At 40.2% G+C, this 21,089-nt stretch overlaps 1 protein-coding gene across 1 annotated transcript in view; it reads right to left on the reverse strand.

The window, feature by feature from the left end:
* Nucleotides 1–21,089, reverse strand: part of Grin2b (glutamate ionotropic receptor NMDA type subunit 2B) — a 303,881-nt gene that overhangs the window by 194,121 nt on the left and 88,671 nt on the right. The window contains exon 3 of the mRNA XM_010638438.3: nucleotides 1,467–2,065. Coding sequence (XP_010636740.1) covers nucleotides 1,467–2,065 — 599 coding nt within the window. The remainder of the gene's footprint in view (nucleotides 1–1,466; nucleotides 2,066–21,089) is intronic.

Raw genomic sequence — 21,089 nt, forward strand, 5'->3', positions numbered from 1 at the left:
AATATATGGGCATTAATCATATCCCTTGAAAACAGATGTGAAAAGAAGGGGGTCTAGGCAAAAACCCTGACAAGCATCACGATTTGAGGGATGAATAAAAAAGAGGTATGTGCTAGGGAGCCTGAGATGGTACTACTGGACAGGAAGAAGGAAAATCCAGAGGGTCTGCACCAAACAAGGGGTGACAGTTGGGAGTGGGGGAAGGGCAGGGAGCTCAAGGTAGGAGAATATTAGGATTGGATCACAGATACAGCCACATTGCAGCTGCTTTTAGTTTCAACCCTAAATTAAGAGCTGGGTCTAGAGACTATTGTCCAGCTCCCTCCCAGAAGCTAAAAAGTACACGCAGGTACCCACAGAAACCTCTATCAAGTGTATTTTAACAACCCCGGAATGTACTTTGCTAATGGTTTACTTCTTAAGCTAGATGTAGGGTACCTGCGTATGCATTGTTTCTCTGCATAGTGTTTTCTCTGTCTGATATAAATCAAAATAAACTTAAAATGAATGCCTAGAACATATTGTTGAATAAAGGAAAGTCCGGTATTGAACAGCAAGTATTTTCATTTAAGTGAAATTTTAGATTGAGATCAGTATGGATATACTTATATACACAGCAAGATGTCTAGAAAGATATTAACTAATTATTTCAATAATGATTACCTGTGGTTCGCTGGATTTAAGGTCATTTTAATTTTCTTCTTTGTGTTCTATTTTGTTTGAGTTTTTATAGTGTACCTACACAGCAGTTTTCTACAAATAATCAAACCATAAAAACACAGTATAGGATCTTCTACTCACACAGTCAATTAATACCTCTAGGAGGATGTACTCCTACCCTGGCATGGTTATAGGAGGCTTTGCTAACTAGACTAGACTAAAAGCAATAGTCTTGCTCTTAAAGACAGAGAAGAGAGAAGCAAAGGAGATAACAAAAAGCCTGTCCCTTTGTGGGAAGAATGCTCTTCGCAGGTCAACAGATCCATGTAACCTATTCTCCCTTCCCCCCTAATGCAGCAACATTCCAGAGTAAAGAGGACCGTACCCTCTCATCCGTAAGTCTAGTGTGCCTCTTCTGGCAATCAAGTGCTTAGGAATCAGAGAGGCCTGGGCGCAACTCCAAACTGATCCACTCACGGGTAAGCAGCACTGCGGACAATTTACACTTACAGCCTTATTCTGTTATATTGCAAAGTTGAAACAAATTTTAAAACCAACTAATAGAGGTTTTTGAGGAGTAAATGAAGCCAGCCATGCCGAATGCTTAGAGGAATATGTAACACACAGAAAGTGCTCTGTAAGTGGGCTTTGGCAAGGTCTGGATCTGCTGTCTCCTGACGTCGTGCCTGACTGCATGCCTGAGGCCATCCCTCTAGCTGCACCCTTCACGGTTTCCAAATCCCCAATCGCAGCGTGCGAAGCTGTGCCCCGGTGTCCCCACCACAAGCTCCCTGCTCCACACTTACCTATTGAGCATGTTTGACTGGTAGATTCTCTTCTCGTGGGTGTTATAGCAGCTGCTCTTGGGCTCAGGGATGAAGCTGTGTTCGGACAGCATGTCGGAAGCAGCGGTGGTGATGATGGCAATCCCGTCTCGCACTCTGGCAGGCAGGCCATAGTCCCATTCATCGTATGATACAGAGATGAGCCCAGTAGGGAACTCTGCGGGCACCGTGTCTGTGTCGCCTGCCACCAGACTAGGCACAATCCATGTGTAGCCGTAGCCGGTCAGCCCTACTGAGTTAGCCACTTCAAAGATGTAGGTGGCTTCTTCCTTAGTACAATAAAGGAGAATGATGGGGCTCTGAAGTTTCTTGAGCTGGTTTTGGATCTTAGAATCTCCATCATCCAGAGACATGTCCAGTAACAGGACTTCCTCTAGCTCCCAGCCCACAAAGCTGTTCTCAATGGTACTGCGGATCTTGTTCACGAAGTCCTGGTAGCCAGGGAAGTAGGTGGTGACGATGGAAAAGATGTACCAGTCATATTCTTCCATGATGTTGAGCATTACAGAAGCTTGCTGTTCAATTGATGGGCCAAACTGGAAGAACATAGAGGATTCGTCCTAGAACAGTAAGGGTGTGAAAAAAAGAAAGAGAGAGAGAAATCAAACCAAAGATGGTAGTGGAGATTTTGAACCAGTTGGATATAACGGTTCGTGTCCCTATTTATCTTTTTCTATAATACCTATAAACATTTTTATTTTCAATAAAATGTTTTTTTTTTTTTTTGTACCGGGGATTAAACTCGGGTCCTTGCGCTTGCAAGGCAGGCCACTGAACCGCTGAGCTAAATCCCTGGCCCAATAAAATGTATTTTAAAAACTGGAATGGCAACCATTTATGATAAAAGAGTCTCCCAGAATTCAGAGAATGTCAACACAGACTTATATTCTCTGTGTCTGAAATCCTTAAGGCTAGAGCCTAAGACAGCTCCTCAAAATCAAATATGCGACTATTTCTACAGCGAAGCACGTGAAGAGCTACACAAAGCAGAGTGAGGACTCTCGCAGGCTCATGGCGGTGGCAGTTAGGCTCCGTAATCAGAGCAGGCACACATGCGCACAGTTGGCACAGACCCACATGCCCTGCCCACTGTCTGGGAATGCTAGGATGTCCTGAGTGCAGGTGTGGATCATTCCGCACCAGAGTGAATGACCTAAAATGCCACCGACCTGCCCGGAGAGCTATCTGTGGAGGTGCTTAGAGCTATTGGCCCAGGGGATGGGTGACTCCAAGGTTTGGACACCTTCAAGAAGAAGCATATGCACATGTGTAACTGTTAATTAGTAGCACTCTCTATCAGATTCGTTTTCCCTGTCACTTTCACTCTGGTATTAGGGTATGAAAGTTAGAATAAGGCTCAAAGAGTACATCTAAGCTATATGTTAAAACTGCTGATATTTAAGTACACATATGATTCTTTATTCTGGAGAAACAGTATTGTTCTTTCTCTCTTACCCATAATAAGGCCACAGGTGTTGGACTGGCCTCTGCATTACACATTCACCTCTTTAGTCATTTTTAGCATCTTCAGTGTTTTCTTCCTTTCAAGGGAGAAGCCATTTAAAGTTTTCCCATTTTAAGCTGCATTTCACCTGCCAGTCTGAAATGTCAAGTCCTGTATTTTATCTCCACCTTATAGCTACAAGAATCGGAAGCTGCAAAATGAACACCCTCTCAGCCTTGTCTTTCTCTCTCAGTGCATTTCCCCCTTATTTCCTCCTGGGTAATGGCATCTCTTTTCTTGATCTGTGCCCACATCTTCTATCCAATGATTCATTTCCATTTTGTAACAATCGAGGCTAATAATCCAGGTTTGTCTCTCTCCGAGGGGCAGTTCTTTTTCATTCCCCAGCTAAAGCTTCAAAATACAGTGACGTGAAACACAGAAACTGGGCATTTAGAGAAAATTATATAGTGATTTCTTGGTTCAGGAACATACTGATGTATAGCTGAGAAATTGCTGAGTATTTCTTGGGCAGCCACTATTGAAAAAAATACCAGGTGGGAAATATTCAGCTGCTGTGAAAGCCCCTGTTTCAGCAAGGTGAGCTGCAGCCCCTTGGCTGGGCCAGAGTCGGGTTTACCCGCATGGCTTGAACTTTTCACATTTCCCACCACTCAAAAGGAAGGAGCAGAAGCACACTTATTTGAGGTGATTCTTTCTACTAAGGGTGAAGTGGCACTGACCCCGGCTCCCTCTGGATGGAACACACAGCTGAAGAGGAGCTTCCAAGGACTGTGGAATTCAGAAAAGTAGGGAGGTTAGGCCCCAAGAATGGATGGGCAAGGGGGAAGGAATTAATTTAATGATAGAGTAATTATATCATGTATGCTCATTGCAAGCCCCGATCAGGATAAACCCCTCTTTGTGGACTTCTCCTATAACATAAAAACTGTTCTTCAGACCTGTCCTTATACTACGGTGCTGTTATGATCTAAATAGTTGGGCTTCCACTAAAGTCACACATTGAAATTCTAACTCTTAAGGAGACATTCCTAAGCAGTAAGTTCCTTTGGGAGGTGATTAGGTTATAAGGGTGGAATGCTCATGAATGGGATTCGTGCCCTTCTTTAAAAAAAAAAAAAAAAAAAAAAAGGCGCGCAAAGTGCTGCTTGACCATACTACCTTGTGTGGAATCAGAAAGGGCCACCTATGAACCAGAGTACTCCCTTGCCAGCCACCAAATCTTCTGACACCTTGGTCTTGGCCTTCCCAGCCTCTACAACTGTGAAAACTAAATTTATATTGTTTGTGAGCTACCAAATTTATAGTATTTTGCTCAAGCAGCCCAAAAGGACTAAAATGAGTGGGAATATCAGATGGCAAAGATTAATTATTCCAAGATTTATCAGCGGCTCACACAGAACTACAGAAACAGTAAAAGAAGTCCAGTGACAGAATGATTCATTTCAAATAGTTAATTGCTTTAAAGAAATATCTATTTATTTTTGTTGTTGTTGTTATTACTTCTAGCTAAGAGAATTTCGGTTATTGTCCAATGGGAAATATTATCCCATGAGTTCTACAAGCTCAGTGGTTATAGCAAAGTACAAAAGCTTTCAAATATACCTTAGGGTATACAGGGTTTGGGATGAAAGGGCTCCCAGTTGCAAATAAAGTCAGTCTACCTATTCTGAGACAGATAAGCAGGTATTATCATAAGAAGGTTCTTGAATACAGATACAGTGAAACTATCACTGGCTCAAATACACAGCAAGAACTAGCTTTCAGAGAAACCAGTGGGGTACCTAGCAGATACTCTCATGATAATGGGATTAAATTTAAAGAAAACCGATCTATTGAATACCAACCTGACTCTCCCCTCTCTTGGTTTTCTCCTAATACTCTCCCGTACTTACAGATGAATTTGTAAACACATCACCAGGTATTACGCAAAGTCAATGCATGGTGAAACAAAAGAGAAAATTAACATGGCTCTATCATACCCCCACCACCTGCTCCTTCCCTCTGATTCTGTTGTCCTACACAACTTGACACCTCTGCCCCCATCCATACCCAGCTCAGCCATTTTATCTTGCCAATTCTCCATTAAATAAGGATGCTTTCTATGGCCATTTTATCTGGCACCAAGAGGAAGATATTGAAGGCAAACAGAAATCAAGAGACAGAGTTATAGCTTGGGCAAATGTTTCCCAGCATAATGAGCAGTCTAGTGTTATTAATTTAGTTGACACGTCTATCTGGTGTATGGTGGTCAGGAATGGAACAGCTCTTTCTCCACAAAGCTTTGGGCTAACTATAAGTTGCAAATGGTGACAGGCTTTGCAAATTACGGCTGCAGTCACAAATCAAAGTGCAATCTTCGTGTGCGCATGGAGTGGAAAGGACTAGTGGCCCTACATCCATCTTTGCAGGCACCCGGCATGCACTGTGATCACCCATAAGTGATCAAGGATGAAGGACAGAGACATAATTCTGTTTGCAGCTCACTGTGATTCCTCACTTACATTTTTATCTCCTAATGTCATTACAAAACACTGACATGCAGGGGTCCTTAGAACAGCCTTCACCTCCTCCTGAAGATTCCAGTCAAGTTTATTGCATGAATGTACTTCTTCAACTTGCCTTGAGAGAGTCTTTAGAGCATTCCTGAATAAGATGCCACCTTAACTGAGATGAGCAATTAGCACAGAAAAGGTAGGATTGTGCCTTAGACACATCCATCCACAACCTTTATGTTATACTTCCATTACTCTGATGTTCACAGAGCTTATTTCCTAATGAGAAGAAACAAAAAGCCATAGTTTTTCATCTTATTATGTGCCTCAGAAAATAATTGCCTAAAGAATTAGCAGTACATGAAATTTTCCTTCTGCATCATCCAGATCTCCTACTGATTCACTACTGAAATACAAAATTAAGTCCACCAGCTACTGAAATTGCCCTTGGCAATAATCTTCAATTCGGTCCCCAACTTGGAATTGTCAGCTAAAAAGTGCCATTTGCCCAAAGTCATGGGGTGAACAAAGTTGAATAACTGATATATAAAGACCTGGTCTTTTTGCTCTAACTTAGAACAACTCTGAGTCCCCATAAGATCAGGTGGAGGTTAAACTGCATCACTTGGTATTTCTCCCTCACTTCCCAGTCCTGCCTGATCTTCCTTCACTTTCATGGGGTTAATTCAAGAACAGTCCCTAATAAGCCGGCACACAATCTCATTCTTGAAATCCACTCGCCAGGGAACCTGACTCTACTTATCTTCACTTTCCAACATGGAAAGGAGGGGCTTAAAAGAGAACATTACATCTATTTTCAAATACCAAAACAGTAGAAATATAAGTCTTTTGCCCATTAGCTCCAGGGGAGAGAACTAGGACCAAGGAACAGAAAGACTGAAAGGAATTATTTGTATCAATATGTGAAATACATTTGCAACAATTATAGCTTTTTAAAATAGAATGCACCTCAGAAGATAGTGAGCTCTCTGTCACTGCGACATTCAAGTGGAAGCTGCTTATTTGACTAAGGGTTTCTCCCTAATACTCTGGAAAACGCCAGGTTCACCTTGTATTTCAAATATCAGCTTTTTGATAAATGCCACCTTTTCTAATACCCCAGTGAAAGTGGTGCTTTTACATCATTGTGTATGTGCTTCTACCACAGCATTTTTTCATACAGTAAGATTTGTGCTTGCTTCCTCCCATGGAAAATTTGCTTCTCAATAGCAGTAGCTATACCTTATTCATATTTGAATCCCTAGTCTGTGCATGATTTTTAAAAAGTGTTTATTATATTAATATTATAGAGAGGTTTCTTTTATTGAGTGGGAAGTCAACTGAAATGACACTGATGATCTCATCCAGTTCCAAATTTCTTTGCTGATGATACATGTTCACCTTGTGGAAATAAGATTTGTCGAAAATTATACATAAGCCCCACTTTTGTAAAATGTGAGGGGATCCTTGTAGCCAGCCAGGGTGGCAGAAAATGTTCCTGACAGTTATTTACTCCCTTTGCAGTAAACCTCTTAAGAGCATCAACTGTACTCACCCGATCCAATCTCTTTTCTTCCGTTCACTCTTACACAGACTCCAATCAGACTTTCAGCCCCATCGCTCAACTGAAGTCTCTCTTGTGAAAGGCAGCGGTGAACTCTTGCCCTACCTCCTCCAGTCTATGCTCAACAAACAAGCAAGAATATTTTCTTAAAACTTAAATTGTAGGATGTTACTCTCTGCCCAAAACACTCAGGGCTTCGTGATTTGCTAAACAGAAGCAGCTACTGTTCATGATGTAGACTGCATTGCCCCTGGTGACCCAGGCCCTCAGCCTCCATCTTCCCCACTCTGCTCTGTGCACTCTGCTCTCTCTAGAGCACATGCACACGTTCTTGCTCCAGACTTTCTTCTAACTACTTCCTCTGCCTGAAACACTCCTCCTCCAGCTACCCAGCTGTGCACAGGGTAAACACAGGCATCTTCTTCCAGTCTGATAAAATTTCGCTTTCTCAACAATTCCCTGTCACTACTGACCGTGGAAGGTGTGCTGCAGCCCATCCTTCCTTGTCACGGGCAGGCCTGGTCCTCTTAATCAGCTCAACTATCTCTCTCTTTTTACCACATTATTTATTCCCATCTAACAGCCTACAGGATTCCTTATTGATGTACTTATTATGAACTTACTGTCACTTCTCAGCTGGAATGTGAGCTCTGTGAGGACAAGGGAATGGTTGTTTATTCGGTGTTGTAACCTAGAACTCAAGTTCAGCCTGGCTCATGGTGGGCTCTTGGCAAACGTTTGCTGAATTTAACAAATGAGGTAATTGATGCTGCAACCAGGTAATTCTCAAAGCTCTTTTAGTTATGTGTCTGTGGTTGTTATTTTATAACATTGTAGATAGTATGGTCCTGTTAAAACATCTGTGTTGTTTCAGATAAAATAAGTCTGGGCTTTCTTTTGTATTAAATGAGTAAAGAAAATTCTCCTCTGTTCCCCATTCACTTCTTGAAGGGAATCTACATATCATAAAAGCCACAAACTACCAGGCTTTCATGGAAAACTTTTTCCACTGCCACAAGTTTCACAAGACAAATGTAGAAATGATGAGCTGAGAGGCCAAGGCCACTCCCACTGCCCTGGGAGAAATTCTGGGTATTCTTTCTTGACTCTTTCCACATTTAGTTCAGACTAGAAACAAGTGGGGGGCAAAGTCTTTTTTTTTTTCTTCTAAATCAAGGGAAAGGAGTTTCCTCCACCCATCCAACTACAGACCACACCATCGTGTTTTCAAATGGTGAAGGCTGGATCTAGATACTTGGGATAAGATTGAATAAGGTTACTTAGGGGAATGATGCCTTGCAAGATGGGGGATATCTCATCACCATTAATCACAAATGTCATGAGTGAAACATACAAGGAAGCTCACTGATGGATACTCAGGATCGCTCCCGTCTGTTAAATGCCAGAATCATTCTTTCCTTCAAACCCTTGCACATGACAAAGCCCAAAAACACAAATCTCAGCAGCTTGGGCCAGTTTCACAGCCTCTCTCCACAACTAAATGACTCCCACAGAAGCCACTATTCTTTTTCTTATTTATTCTTCAGAAGACAATTTTGCTTTCTCCTGGAATTTAGCTTCACTCTCTTCTCCGGCTGGTTCTCCCTCTGGGATAGGCTTCAGTCCCAAATTAAAGCCACAGTTGAGAAACAAACCAATGGCATTCACTTTTAGAATGTTTACAAAATTCTTCGTATTTTAGGTCTCGGTGATGACTAAACAGCAAGAAGAAAGCTTATAAGCAGCAGGAAGGTCAAGAAAAGAATAATAAAAAGGCAGATTCTTCTCCACTAGGATACCCAAATGAATTACAGAATTAAATAGGGGAGCAAAGGACTGGGGACACTAAGAGCACTGGTATGGTGTGTTCGTGCTCCTCCGAAAGGAATCCAGACTGTCAAGATCTTAACAAGGTGATTTCATTTCATCTTAAATTAAAACTTTTCTCTATGGCCCGCTCCATTATGCAGATCAAAACAACTCTCAGATGGATTGACTTGTATTTTTATTAAGAGATTCTTTTCTATAGAAGACCAAGCTGACAAGTTCAGCCACAACACAGTTCTGTGACTGAATAGATAGACTTTTTAAACGCCAAGAAATAAGGTAGGAGAATAGGAGAAGTTTTTGAAAATTGAAATAGAGAAAAACAGTGAAAATATTAGAATAACATTGTTAGTAAAGTAGGAGGGTTACCCATAATCAGTTTATTTAGACAAATTTACAAAATCATGTGTATTCAACACCAATACAGAGTTAGGCATCTATGGGATAAAAAGAAAGGCATCCTAAAACTAAAGCTAATGATTAAGGGGAAGGCAGATCACTTCAATTTAAGTATGAAATACTATGTCCCAGATTGCCATACGCTATCCAAATCTCTCCATTCGACTTTGGCTGGGAGGGCTACAGAATTGTGACTATCGTTAAAGAGCAGGGTTAAGCACAAGCCAGTGATGTACTTGACATACTAGTAGCATCTCTCAGAGTAAAGATGTTGACGTTTGTCTCTAATAAATTAACGATTCCATCTTCTCGTTCACATTTGATCAGAACATTATGTTCATATACTGAGGGGAGCGAGGAAGAGGAGAGGCGCCGTGGGAGCAGAAGGATAGAAGAAACATTTTATATTTGATTAAGCCAGGAGTTCTGGTCCCTGACTTGTTGCCAAAAATAGCAAAAGCACCAGCTCTAGACACAGGGACTATGTTTGTCTATGTGGGTCTCTTCAAAGGATCCCTAGAAAACAAGAGCTCTTTATCCTCATGTCCCTGCTGCATATGGCAAGGCCTGATCATAGCTGAATTCTGAATGTGGATCAGTCACCTCTTTTGGCAGATTAACAAGTTATTGTTTCAAGTGGCTAAATCCAGAAAACATTCCCTGAGAAAGTATGTTTCATCAAACATCTAGTGATTAGTTTTCCTAAGTCTCTAGATTGGAAAGCTAATCCCTAGTTTCTTACATATAAGCAAAGCAGCTTTGAATATATCTACATCTCCAAAGCCAATTTGGTCATCTGTCTAAAAGTTGCAAGCATTTTGAAGGATTCCAGAAATAAAATTGCATAAAGGCAGACTCTCTCTCTTTCTCTTTCTCTCTCTCTCTCTCAGATATATATATATATCTGACATCTTATCCACACCGGCCTGTCCCAATCTCAATGAATTATAGAAGATTGTAGCCACCAGGCACTGCCTTCTAACCTTAAAGCTAGGATCGACCAAGTGCCATTCACCAACACCTTCTTCCAAAGTTGGCTGGGCTGCTCTAAGCCCAGTACCTGGTTCATTGGTTGTGACTCACCTGGGTACAGACACGACCTCTAGGTGAAGATTTCCTTCCACGACTGCTCTGTGTGGACAAAGCTACTTCCAATCAATGGACAAAGCTGCTTCCTCATGTCCCAGTATTTATTCCAGTCTCTCCTGTATGAGTGACTTTGAACTGTTGCTCACTAACTTCCTGAATTCTTGATGCCAGGCCTTGATCCCTCAATGAACAGGTCCCAGGTGGTGTCCGACACCATCTCCCTTGTTGTTTATGGTGAGATGGCCAGGAAATCAATATCAGCAACAGGTTTTGTTGCTTTATCCACCTCTATATCCATCCCTTGAGTATCCACACCTTGATGAATCGCACCGAGGAGGTTGCTAGACCCTAAACAGAGTGATCAGAGCTTGCAAACCTCCACTCTATGCAAAGCAAGCCCAGGGAAGGGTTAGGTCCAGCATTTTTCAGCTCTCTGCCTCTCCCTAGGCCCAACATTTAGTTTCTGCATATTCTACAATGGAGTGAAAATGGCATCTAATATTTGACTAATTGCATCCAAGTTTGAGATTTGTCTTCTTTACTTTATACTGAAAATTGCTGCCCCTTTTTAGAGTTGTTCAACTTGTACTGTCTATTACTCATGTAAACCTGCTGACTGCTAGCACTAAAAAATGGATCTTTAAGAGTTCAGAATCCCTAATTGCCTATGTTTCTTTTTCATTCCTTCTAACTCTGGTGGGAATAGACATATGAAAGCTCATGGAGAATAAAATACAATATTCTAGAACAAATGCCAGTGCTTAACCTGAAAATGGAGAATCACACTCATACTAATTTTCTAGCCATATATTCTTATCCATAGTCCAAGGAAAAAGCCTACCCATTTCTTCATCCATGAAAAAAAAAATGTTCAATTTAGAATGTACAAATGTTGTGCACTGAGCTTCCAGAACAGTCACTCTCTTTGCCCAGCCTGTCCCCTCCTATTCACCAGTGTGAATCCTGACAACATCCCCAGAACTTGTCAATGCTATAATCAGCACTACAACTGGGCCTGAAATGTTTCCCATTTTTTTTTTTTTTGTCTCTTTTGCCCACAGCATCGTTTCCAGATTTCATTCCCATGGGAATGTCCTAATTGACCCCTAATCCCAGACCGACCAGTGTGCCATTCTCCCCTTCGGGACCCTGAAGAGCTGAAACACTGTCAAATATCTCAACATGATTCTGGAGATTTAAGCAGGCACAAGAGGCTGTGATCACTCAAGAAAGATACCAACATTGTTAAGATCTTTCCCAGAAATAAGAATTTCACAAGTAAAAGAATGGTCTACTTAACTCTTACTTTGAAATTTGCTTATTTACTTTCTTTCAAACCACCGGTGATGTTCAGTATTTCTATGGTTTATAACATTACACCTGAATATTTTTCCTCTGATAGAAGTATGTAAGTAGAGAAGAGGACTCTTCAAAAGAAAATGCCAATTGTTATTTCAAACAAAAAGTCAGGACTGTTTTGTCTCACCCATGTTTGTCAGACTCTCTACACAGCCATTGTTATAATCTGATACTAGCATTATTAACAGCTCATCTGGATTCTCACAGTGGGACTTCTGAATTATCCCAGGCAAGCGTGAGCTTCATATGCAGACTTATTATCTTTAGAACTGGCTGTCAGTCAGCTCACCTGAAGCGATCAGACTCACATCAGCTGGCTGAGAATGCTGATCTGTGCTAGCAAAACAAAATGGGGCCTCCTTATGGCTCACCAGTGACATTATTGTGTTAATTTGGTGCTGATGGAAGTGACCAATATGTTCATCTGTTATAAGCTCAGGTGAAACTGTTAAATAACTCCAGCCCAAGTCCTCGGAGAACTTGAAAAGTCACTAGTCCAGCTCAGACTAGGACCACCACTAAACCCGGATGGGGGAATGTGAAGTGGAACGAGATTATTCCCCAAGTCTTCAAAGAGAATTCCACAATCCCAAACTTCCAAACATCCACAGTTCCACAGTATGTAAACCAGTGCATCAACCCTGTGTCTATATTGATTCCATCTTGCTGCAGATCAAGCCCTCTGGCCTTATGCTTTCTTTGGGAAAAGGTGCAGAATAGGCCATCAAAAATTTTATCAAACTGAATCAAACTGATGATAAGATGGATGATGGTTTGCAATAGTTTTGTGCAAAGACTGTTATTAAACCAACTGTCAGCTTTTTCTTCCTAGATATAAACAATCTTTTTTTCATTTTTTATAGCTCTTTCCACAAGCCACCCCCTTTCCTCCTCCTCTATCTTCTCCTCCTTCTCTTTGCAGTGCTAGGGATCCAACTCAGGGCCTTGTATGTACTAGATACATGTTCTAGTCTTGAGCTACACCCCCAAGTCAATAATATATACTGAACTGTTTATAGTGTGCTTGGTGCGATCCATGCATAAAGCAAATTAATTCCCATATCCTTATGGAAAAAAAAGGCCCCATTACTTACTCTTTCCATTTTGATAGTAGTGTGTGTGTGTGTGTGTGTGTGTGTGTGTGTGTGGGCCTTGGGCATGCTGAGCACACACTCAACCACTAAAGCTACACTCCCAGCCTTCCATTTCTCTAATACAGAAAGTGAGTCTTAGAGAAGTTGAGCACTTGTCCAAGTTCACTGCTGGTGGGAGAGCTTTAAACAAGTGTGACTCAAGGTACACACACTTGACAACTGTACCACAGAGAGTTGAAGTGTCCATGCAACTCTGGGAGCTCCCATTAAAACTGTCCACACATCCTCACTTAATTGAGAAGCAGAGAACAACCACAGCTGTCTAGTATAAGTCTAGCACTTACCCATGGCAATACAGAGATTATTTTCATGAGTTCCTTTTTCATTCCCAGGCATCCATCCTTCCACTGGCACACTGGTGCTACTAACTAGTAGTGGCCTTATACATGTATCAGCCCTGTAGCATCTTCTATTGGACATATATATTCAACTGTTTTTTTTTTTTTATAATCTTGTCACTTGCTAATCCAACACATTTATTAAATGCTTATCTGGTACTACTGGAGGTAGAAATGAAGTAGAAGTCCTCATTCTCATCTTGTGGTGAGTTAATGGGAAGGTAGGATCAAAATATACAGCATGACTGACAATGTTGTTCATTTAAATTGTAATGAAGTTCAGAATGTACGTGCCACCAGAATGTACGATAGGGGGAAAAGAACAGCACTCCGGAAAGCAATATTTTGGAAGCTGCTTCCTACTTATTTGTCTCTTTGCCTACTTTCCTACCAGTTCTCTACAGTGAACAAACTGAACACCCATGTGCATTTCAGTCCAGATGCCAGACCGTGGATAGAAACACCAGTAACACTGGGCCTTGAGCTCAACTTTCAGTTTGTCCTTGATTGGACGAGGAGCCTCTGATGTCTACTCTGTCTGGCAGCAAGGTAGGGGCTGATGGACACATCACATAGCATCATATCCAAATCGTATCCAGAGTCTAAATGAACCACATGCAAGTGCTTTTGCTTGATCTACTCAGTCTTTAATTTTCATCTTAGAAGATTAGGTTATGGTGATAGATCTTGTCCTTTACGATCTATCAAGCGTTTAAAATGTTCCCTACATAGAAACAACCTGGTTACAAATTTTTATCCCAGAAACTCACAAAAGTATCCTGATGCCAAATTTTCTTTCTTCAGTTCAATTTATTAGTTTCTGTGCACTTTTTATATACATATACATATATAATGATTCTTTGTCTTTTTAGTGATTAATCATGGCTAAATCTTAAGAACTACTTTTATTCTTAGCCTCACGAAATTAAATGAATATATAGTAGTATTGCTGTCCCTGTGTATTAACATGGTAACTGTTCCTCACGTTTTGACAAAAAAAGCATGCCACAGTCTTAGAGAGACATGCTTCCTAGTGCAAAGTGAGTGCAGTACAAGTTCTTCCTGTGTGTCCATGTTTATACCAGTTGTGTATATAGCAATATTTCATCAGTTAGTTACCAAAAATCGTGGGTTTGGTTTCCAAGTTATGCTTCACACAAAGAGGAAGGGTAGTTTTGCTCAGAAGTAAATATCTCCTTTTATTAGATCGATGAGTTCCACGATGGTGCAAAGATGGACAAAATTATTTAGACAAAAGTCTCTGAAAGACCTAGGCAGGAACTCTGTCAGACCAATAACCTAGTTGTGCTAAGTTCCTAATATTGAAGTCTTTGGCGATGAAGGGTTAGTTCATTTCTCCTTAAACCTCTCAATTTTTTAATTCTTTCTTACTGCAAGGTAGAACAATTCCCAGATTCCCATCTATGTCCCTTCATATAAAGGCAAAAATTCTTTTGCTTTGACCACCAGAAAAACCTTTGGATACCTCATTGGCTTTGTTTACTAAATATGTACCAGAAGAGGATTTCTATCCACTTTGCTCAGTGAGGACTTGTAGAATCAGAATTAGGTAGATAAGCCTCCCTCTCTGGTGGCTGAGTAATCACACCCGATTTTCCTTTTGGCTTGGCTTTCTTTGCTTACAGTCTTGGCTGCACTTTGTGTAGAACAGGCACTGACAATAGCAGGAGGGGACCTGACTGAAGCAGCCCGCCTCTCAGCTGCCAGTGCCTGCAGTCTGTGCCTGGTGGGAGAAGAAGCCCAGGCCAGTAGAATCTTGGGTCTCTCTCAGGACCAAAACCAAAACCGTCAATGGATGGCTGATCTTTCATGAAGGACATGAAACAGAATGAGGATACTAGCAAGCCATGATTGTGAGCACCAGGAAATAACAGGAAGCAAAAGCTGTGGGAAGCAGAAGAAGACACAAGTAAAAGGGAAAGTAGATCAGACATATTGGAGAAGCCGAGATAATTGTAAAATATTTTTCCTGGGGAAAGAGTGCACAAACTGGTGGGGACTTCTTCATCTTCATAGTTTTCCAAATCTTTGCATATGTAGCCTTATAATATATTGCCTGATATTTTGTTGTACTTTTTTGTTTCCAATAACTTAATTGATCTTTACTCTTGCTAATTAAAAGAACCCAATTCAAAACAAAATGGCTACTATTAATGTTATTTTTGTACTTTATAATGTCATCCTTGAAATTTATTCTGCAGCTTCCCATTCATGAGGCAGTTGTTTGCCTAGAAGAATTTCACCTTGTTCAGAATTCAATAGAGCAGAGGTGTTGTGACGGTCAGGCCTCATTCCTGGCAGACTGCTGGAGCAGAAACAATGGCTGGACAGAGTCCCCTCAGTAACACAAGGTCATTCACATACACTCCTCCCACCTCCAGCCAGGGCTCTTTTCTTATTACCCCTTTACCTTCATCCACTGTCTGGTTGTAATATTCATTCAAGTGTGGCTTTTTGTCACATGGGAGTAAAGATGGATGGTGATCTCGCCACATTCATACCCAAGTCTTGCGCACACATTCCCAAGACTCAGACACATCCCTGAAGGTGCAAGATACACATTGACAGCCTTCCTCCATCTGTTCCTTTATCTACCCCGCCACTGGTACTTATTCAGTCTGTGACATATGGCTAACATAGACCAGCACAGCAAGTAGGTACAATTTACTGGGAGATAAAATCAAATCATACACTTGAAGATTTGCAGTTTACTGGGAGATAACTTTGCTTGCTTCAGGAAGCTAAGGAACAGACACTAACAAAACCACTTCCCTTTCATGGCACTGAAAAGGTTAATCACAAGTTGCTTCCAAACCAAATCTGCCCTGAGTTAAATAAGCAACCCTGGCGATGGTGTGGATATGTCAGATTGTACCAGTATAATGAAAGATGAGAAGCAGAGTGCATGACATCCCATGATGTGCAGAGCCATTGGGGTCCACCCAAAGCTCAGTCAGGGTGTGAAGAACGATATTCGTGCAACATCAGGCAAATTTCAATCATTTCAGAAAGCGAGATACTTATATTATCTAAATTTCTATTTTATTTGGATATTTGCTCATCTGAATATGGTCCTTGGTTTCTAAACTTTTAACTACATCTCATTCTTCACAGTCTCTCCCATGTGCTTTATCGATAGGCCCTCAATGGAGTCAAATTCACTCCAGTGTTCAGCTTTTCCTTGCCGTATATAAAACTGTAATATTCAATTCATGTCTATACCCCCAAATCATGTCATTCCCCATGTCTCCAAGAGGGTAGGATGGAAAGACTGGCTCTGGCCACCAAAGTTAGATCTCAGTTTCTTCCAAATCATCAGGCAATGTGCAATGACCTATCTGCTCATGATCATTTTAGAAGAGTTGAATTTTCATTGATGTTGACCAAATTCAGTTCACTATGAGATTATCAGAATATAACCAGATAAAATATTAAGCTTATCCTCTGTAAAATGATGTCTGAAAGGCTTCCAAAAACCTAGTTTCTGAAATATTTAATAGAGTTCACTGAAATTTGTTCTGCAAGCAGAGGTTACAGAGTTACTTGTTAGCACTGAGATTTAAGTCAAACACTAATTTATCCCTTGGAATTAGAATCTCAATATAAGCTCCTATTTTAATCACACAAGGAGGTAAATGTATCCTCTTCATTCTGAGAATAATCTATCTAAAGATATCCTGTGATGGCTTCTGTCCTACAACACAGAACAGCAAGCACTTCTTTGATAAGGTGGGCACAGAAAATCATCTTGGGACAGAAGTTTCTATCTTCCCTGAAGTGTTCAAAAATAAAGAAATGCCTCTTCCTTGGGGAGGAATAAAACTCTATGTATCCTTATATCCTTATTACTACAGACAACATTGTCTGTTAGGAAAAGATAGATTTTTACAGCAAGTCTTTTCAAATTTACTAGACACTGTTCTACTGAAATACACATATATATATATAAGAAGAAGACCAGCCCAGACCAGCATAGGCTGAATCTGGAAATTCTATCAAACATATACACCCTGGAAAATGGTCTTCTTGCCTAGGGAACAGATAGCAAATTAATTAACTTGAAACTCTGCAAGGCCTAGGCAAAAGAGAAAAATAAATCAAGCATAGTTCATCAGCCCATGTTCTACTACTATAACAAAATACCTAAGGCTGAAGAAGTCATAAAAAAAATGCAGGTTGTGTAGCTCACAGTTTTGGAGGTAAAAGTCCAGACAGTATGATATCTGTGCTGACTTCATGATGAGTCACATCACAATGATGAGAATAGCTGTATCTACGCATACCTATATCTATATGTACATATATATGGGGAGAGGAGTCACATGTCAAGATAGAAAGCCAGAACATCAGGAGGAGACTAGCTTGCTCTTTTTTTTTTTTTTTTGTAAATTATTTTTCGTATTTATTAGAAGGTTGATTTTAAGAAACAGTATCCAACTGAACATCTCTCTCTTTTTGGGGTGTTGGGGGACCAAACTCAGGACCTTGCACTTGCAGGGCAGGTGATAGCACCACTCTCTTTTTAATCAGCTTGCTCTTTTATAATGACTCTCTTGGAGAACTAACTTGGAGTTCCCCTATAATTGCATCACTTTCCTTCTGAGGGCACACTTCCAGTGACTTAATGACTTAGTCAATTCCCACTAGGCCCCACCTCAAAATTCCCAGCATTTTTTATCATGGCCACATTGGTGACCAAGCTTCCAGCTCATGAGTCTTTGGGGGACAAATCACACGAAAACACTAGCATGGGGTCCACTAGTAGATTTCTGAAACTGAGTAGATGTCTCTCCATCTGAAGTATAGAATCAAGTTGACCCAAGACCTGAGTAAACTCCTAATGTTCTTGAGCATCTGGTGCCTTTGAAAGGGTGACATTTCCCCCCTGCTATTATGGACAAGAAGGAGTTTTAGTAATAAATTGAAAAATAAAAGACATGAGCCCTCTTTATACTCCAAGCTGATGACTGATACAGACGGGTACAAAATCAGGTACACAGATGACAAAGAGAAAAGCAATTGGGTCCAATTTAGATAATTTTGCTACTCGATTTTTCATAACCACATAAAAAATAGAGGTACAATGTGGAGAAAGGGAATATCTAATTGGTACTATTGTTTAATACTTAGAAAGCAATGTGGCTACAGGCCAAACTTATCAGAGAAAACTCATCCCTTCATGGAAACTAGGGATGCCATGCATGGAAATAGTGGGAACATGAAGTATAGAACAGGCATTTGATCTGATTTACAGGTTTTGAGCAGGACACAGGGCCTAGCAGTAACTCCACTGAGTTACTAATTTTGCAAAGCCAATGTACAAAGTAGGAGCAAATATAATTTTTTAAAAGATAGTACCATAATGTGCAAGGCTTTGGTAAAGTCATTTTCTGAAGAGCTAAATATATTTGGGGGACATGGTTTACAAATAGTTTATCCTTATGTAATTACTTCAAAAGACTTCACATGATTTCAATCTCTCCTGTGCAAATAGCACATAAAAGGCTCTGTTCTAGGTACAAAGGAGTATGGAAGATGCAAAGGGAGAATACTCTTGATCTAATAGAGTTACGGTACTGATACCTGGAATACACAAGTAACAATAACGCAAAGTACAATGTAATTATCAGAAACAGATGCCAAGGGTTTAGAAAAGTAAGAGTGCTCTGGGGGGAGTGCAGGTGATCACTGGGTACTAATAAGGTCAGAGACCTACTGACAGGAACAATTGAAATGGTTCCTAGGGATTGGTTGTGAGGACCACGAAGGCTCAATTAGGCTGTCTCTGTGGCAGATATTTATTAATTGCCTAAGAAACACTGGGTGAAGGGCTAAAGATGAAGACAGGAGCTTCCCACCTAAGCTTTCATATCTGAGCAAAGGAGCAAGGGGGAAATAGAAAAATAATGTCATTGGTAAGTACTATGTAATACAGTATTACAACAAGAGATTATAAGTGTCTCCGCGGCAAGAATTTCTAGGTTGGAACTGGACTAGACTCTCTACAGGCTATTTGTTACCTCGGGCAAGTTACTTATTTTCTCACACAATGATTTTCTTATCTGTAAAATAGGTTCGGAATACATCTCCCTCATAGGTAAATAAGATGGAGCCAGTGAGGTAGTTAGCACTGTGCCCGGCACCTACTCAGCACTGTGAGGTGCATAATTCCTTCATGTTATGGCCTATAACTGACATCATAATTTCTTAGAAGTAGAATTAGGGAAGAATCAGTCAAGGATATTAACTTTCCAAAGTCATTAATATATTTTTACACATTGTTTTTTAAAATGTCATATTGTTTCACACTCTAAGCAATATATAAAAGTATTTATCTCACATACTTAGTATGTTCTTTAAATTTTTTGTTAAATTGGTAGGTAAAAATGACATGTCATTGTTGTCTTAATTTCCATATATTTGATTAGAGAAAGGCTTTTTACTAGCCACATATATTTTCCTTCACATAATGATATTCCCATTTTACAAAAGGAGAAACCGGTATTTCTGGTTTGGATTTAACAAATCTGGAAATGTGGTGTCCTTAAAAATTACCCCAGAAAGAATGGCTGCTATCATGAAATCAACCAATAACAAATGCTGGTGGGACTGTGGGGAAACAGGAAGCCTTCTCCACTGCTGGTGGGAGTGTAGACTGGTGCAACCACTGTGGAAATCAATATGGAGAGACCTCAAAGAACTAGGATTAGAGGTCCCATTTGATCCAGCTATTCCCCTGCTGTGTATCTTCCCCAAAGAATTAAAAGAATCATAGCACAGTGATATATGCTCACCCATGTTCAGAGCAGCACAGTTTGTAAGAGCTAAAACTTGGAAGCAGTCCAATTGCCCATCAACTGGAGACTGGATAAAGAAAATGTGTTTTTATAAAAAATAAAATGGAGTACTACTCAGTCATAAAGAATGAGAAATTAGAGACATTTATAGCTAAACTGATGAACACTGAGGTAATACACTTTTTTTTTTTTGTACCAGGGATCAAACTCAGGACCTTATGCTTGTTAGGCAGGCGGTGGCACCACTGAGCTAAATCCCCTGTGAGACGACACTTTTCAGTGAAATAAATAGGACACACGTGTAAATACCAAACAGTTTCCTCTGGTGTGAGCAACGGAAAGTGTAAATAAGGACTACACTGTATAACAGATAATGTGAAATAGGGAGAAAAAAGGGGCAAAGGGGAAGGGGAACTGGGAGGGGTAGGGGAAAGGAATTAATATGAGAAAATGAAAAAATGGAAACAAAGTCTTCGTAAATAGGGAAGGGAGGAGGGGTTGAAGGCCTCCAGGCAAGGGAATGGGAAAAAAAATAACAACCAAGATAGATTATGTAAAGGTACAAATTTCCAATGATGAATGTCATTAGACTGTATACCTAAAATATGCCAATAAAATTATTACTAAACAGAAAAACAAATTAACATAATCTTAGATTACAGTATACACATACTATGTTATTTTTAATCTCTATTTTAGGGAAATAATAGAAATAAAATAGAGTAGTACAAATGAAAGTTTGGGAGGATTTTTTAGAGCAGGAATCAATACAAATTAGACCAGAAACAAGAGAATAAACAAAACTTTAAGAAAAAATGATAATATGGGCAATAAAATAAAGGAAAAAAGAAAAGACAGAAAGAGAAATGACACTATCCAAACTGTGTCCCTTTCTTAGTTAAAATGTTCATCAAAGCCAGGTAAATAAAGATGGGGGATAAGACATGAGTCCTTAACATTTTTTTAAATAACATATCCAGTTAATTTTAACTGTACCTAAATGTGGCTTTAGCTACACTGGTGAACTGCAGAATGTGCAATGACATGGGTGGCAGTGAGGCGACGATGCAGCAGGA

The sequence above is a fragment of the Fukomys damarensis genome, unplaced genomic scaffold (assembly GCF_012274545.1).
Source record: "Fukomys damarensis isolate Sample0158 unplaced genomic scaffold, DMR_v1.0_HiC HiC_scaffold_19, whole genome shotgun sequence".
Lineage (NCBI taxonomy): Eukaryota > Metazoa > Chordata > Mammalia > Rodentia > Bathyergidae > Fukomys > Fukomys damarensis.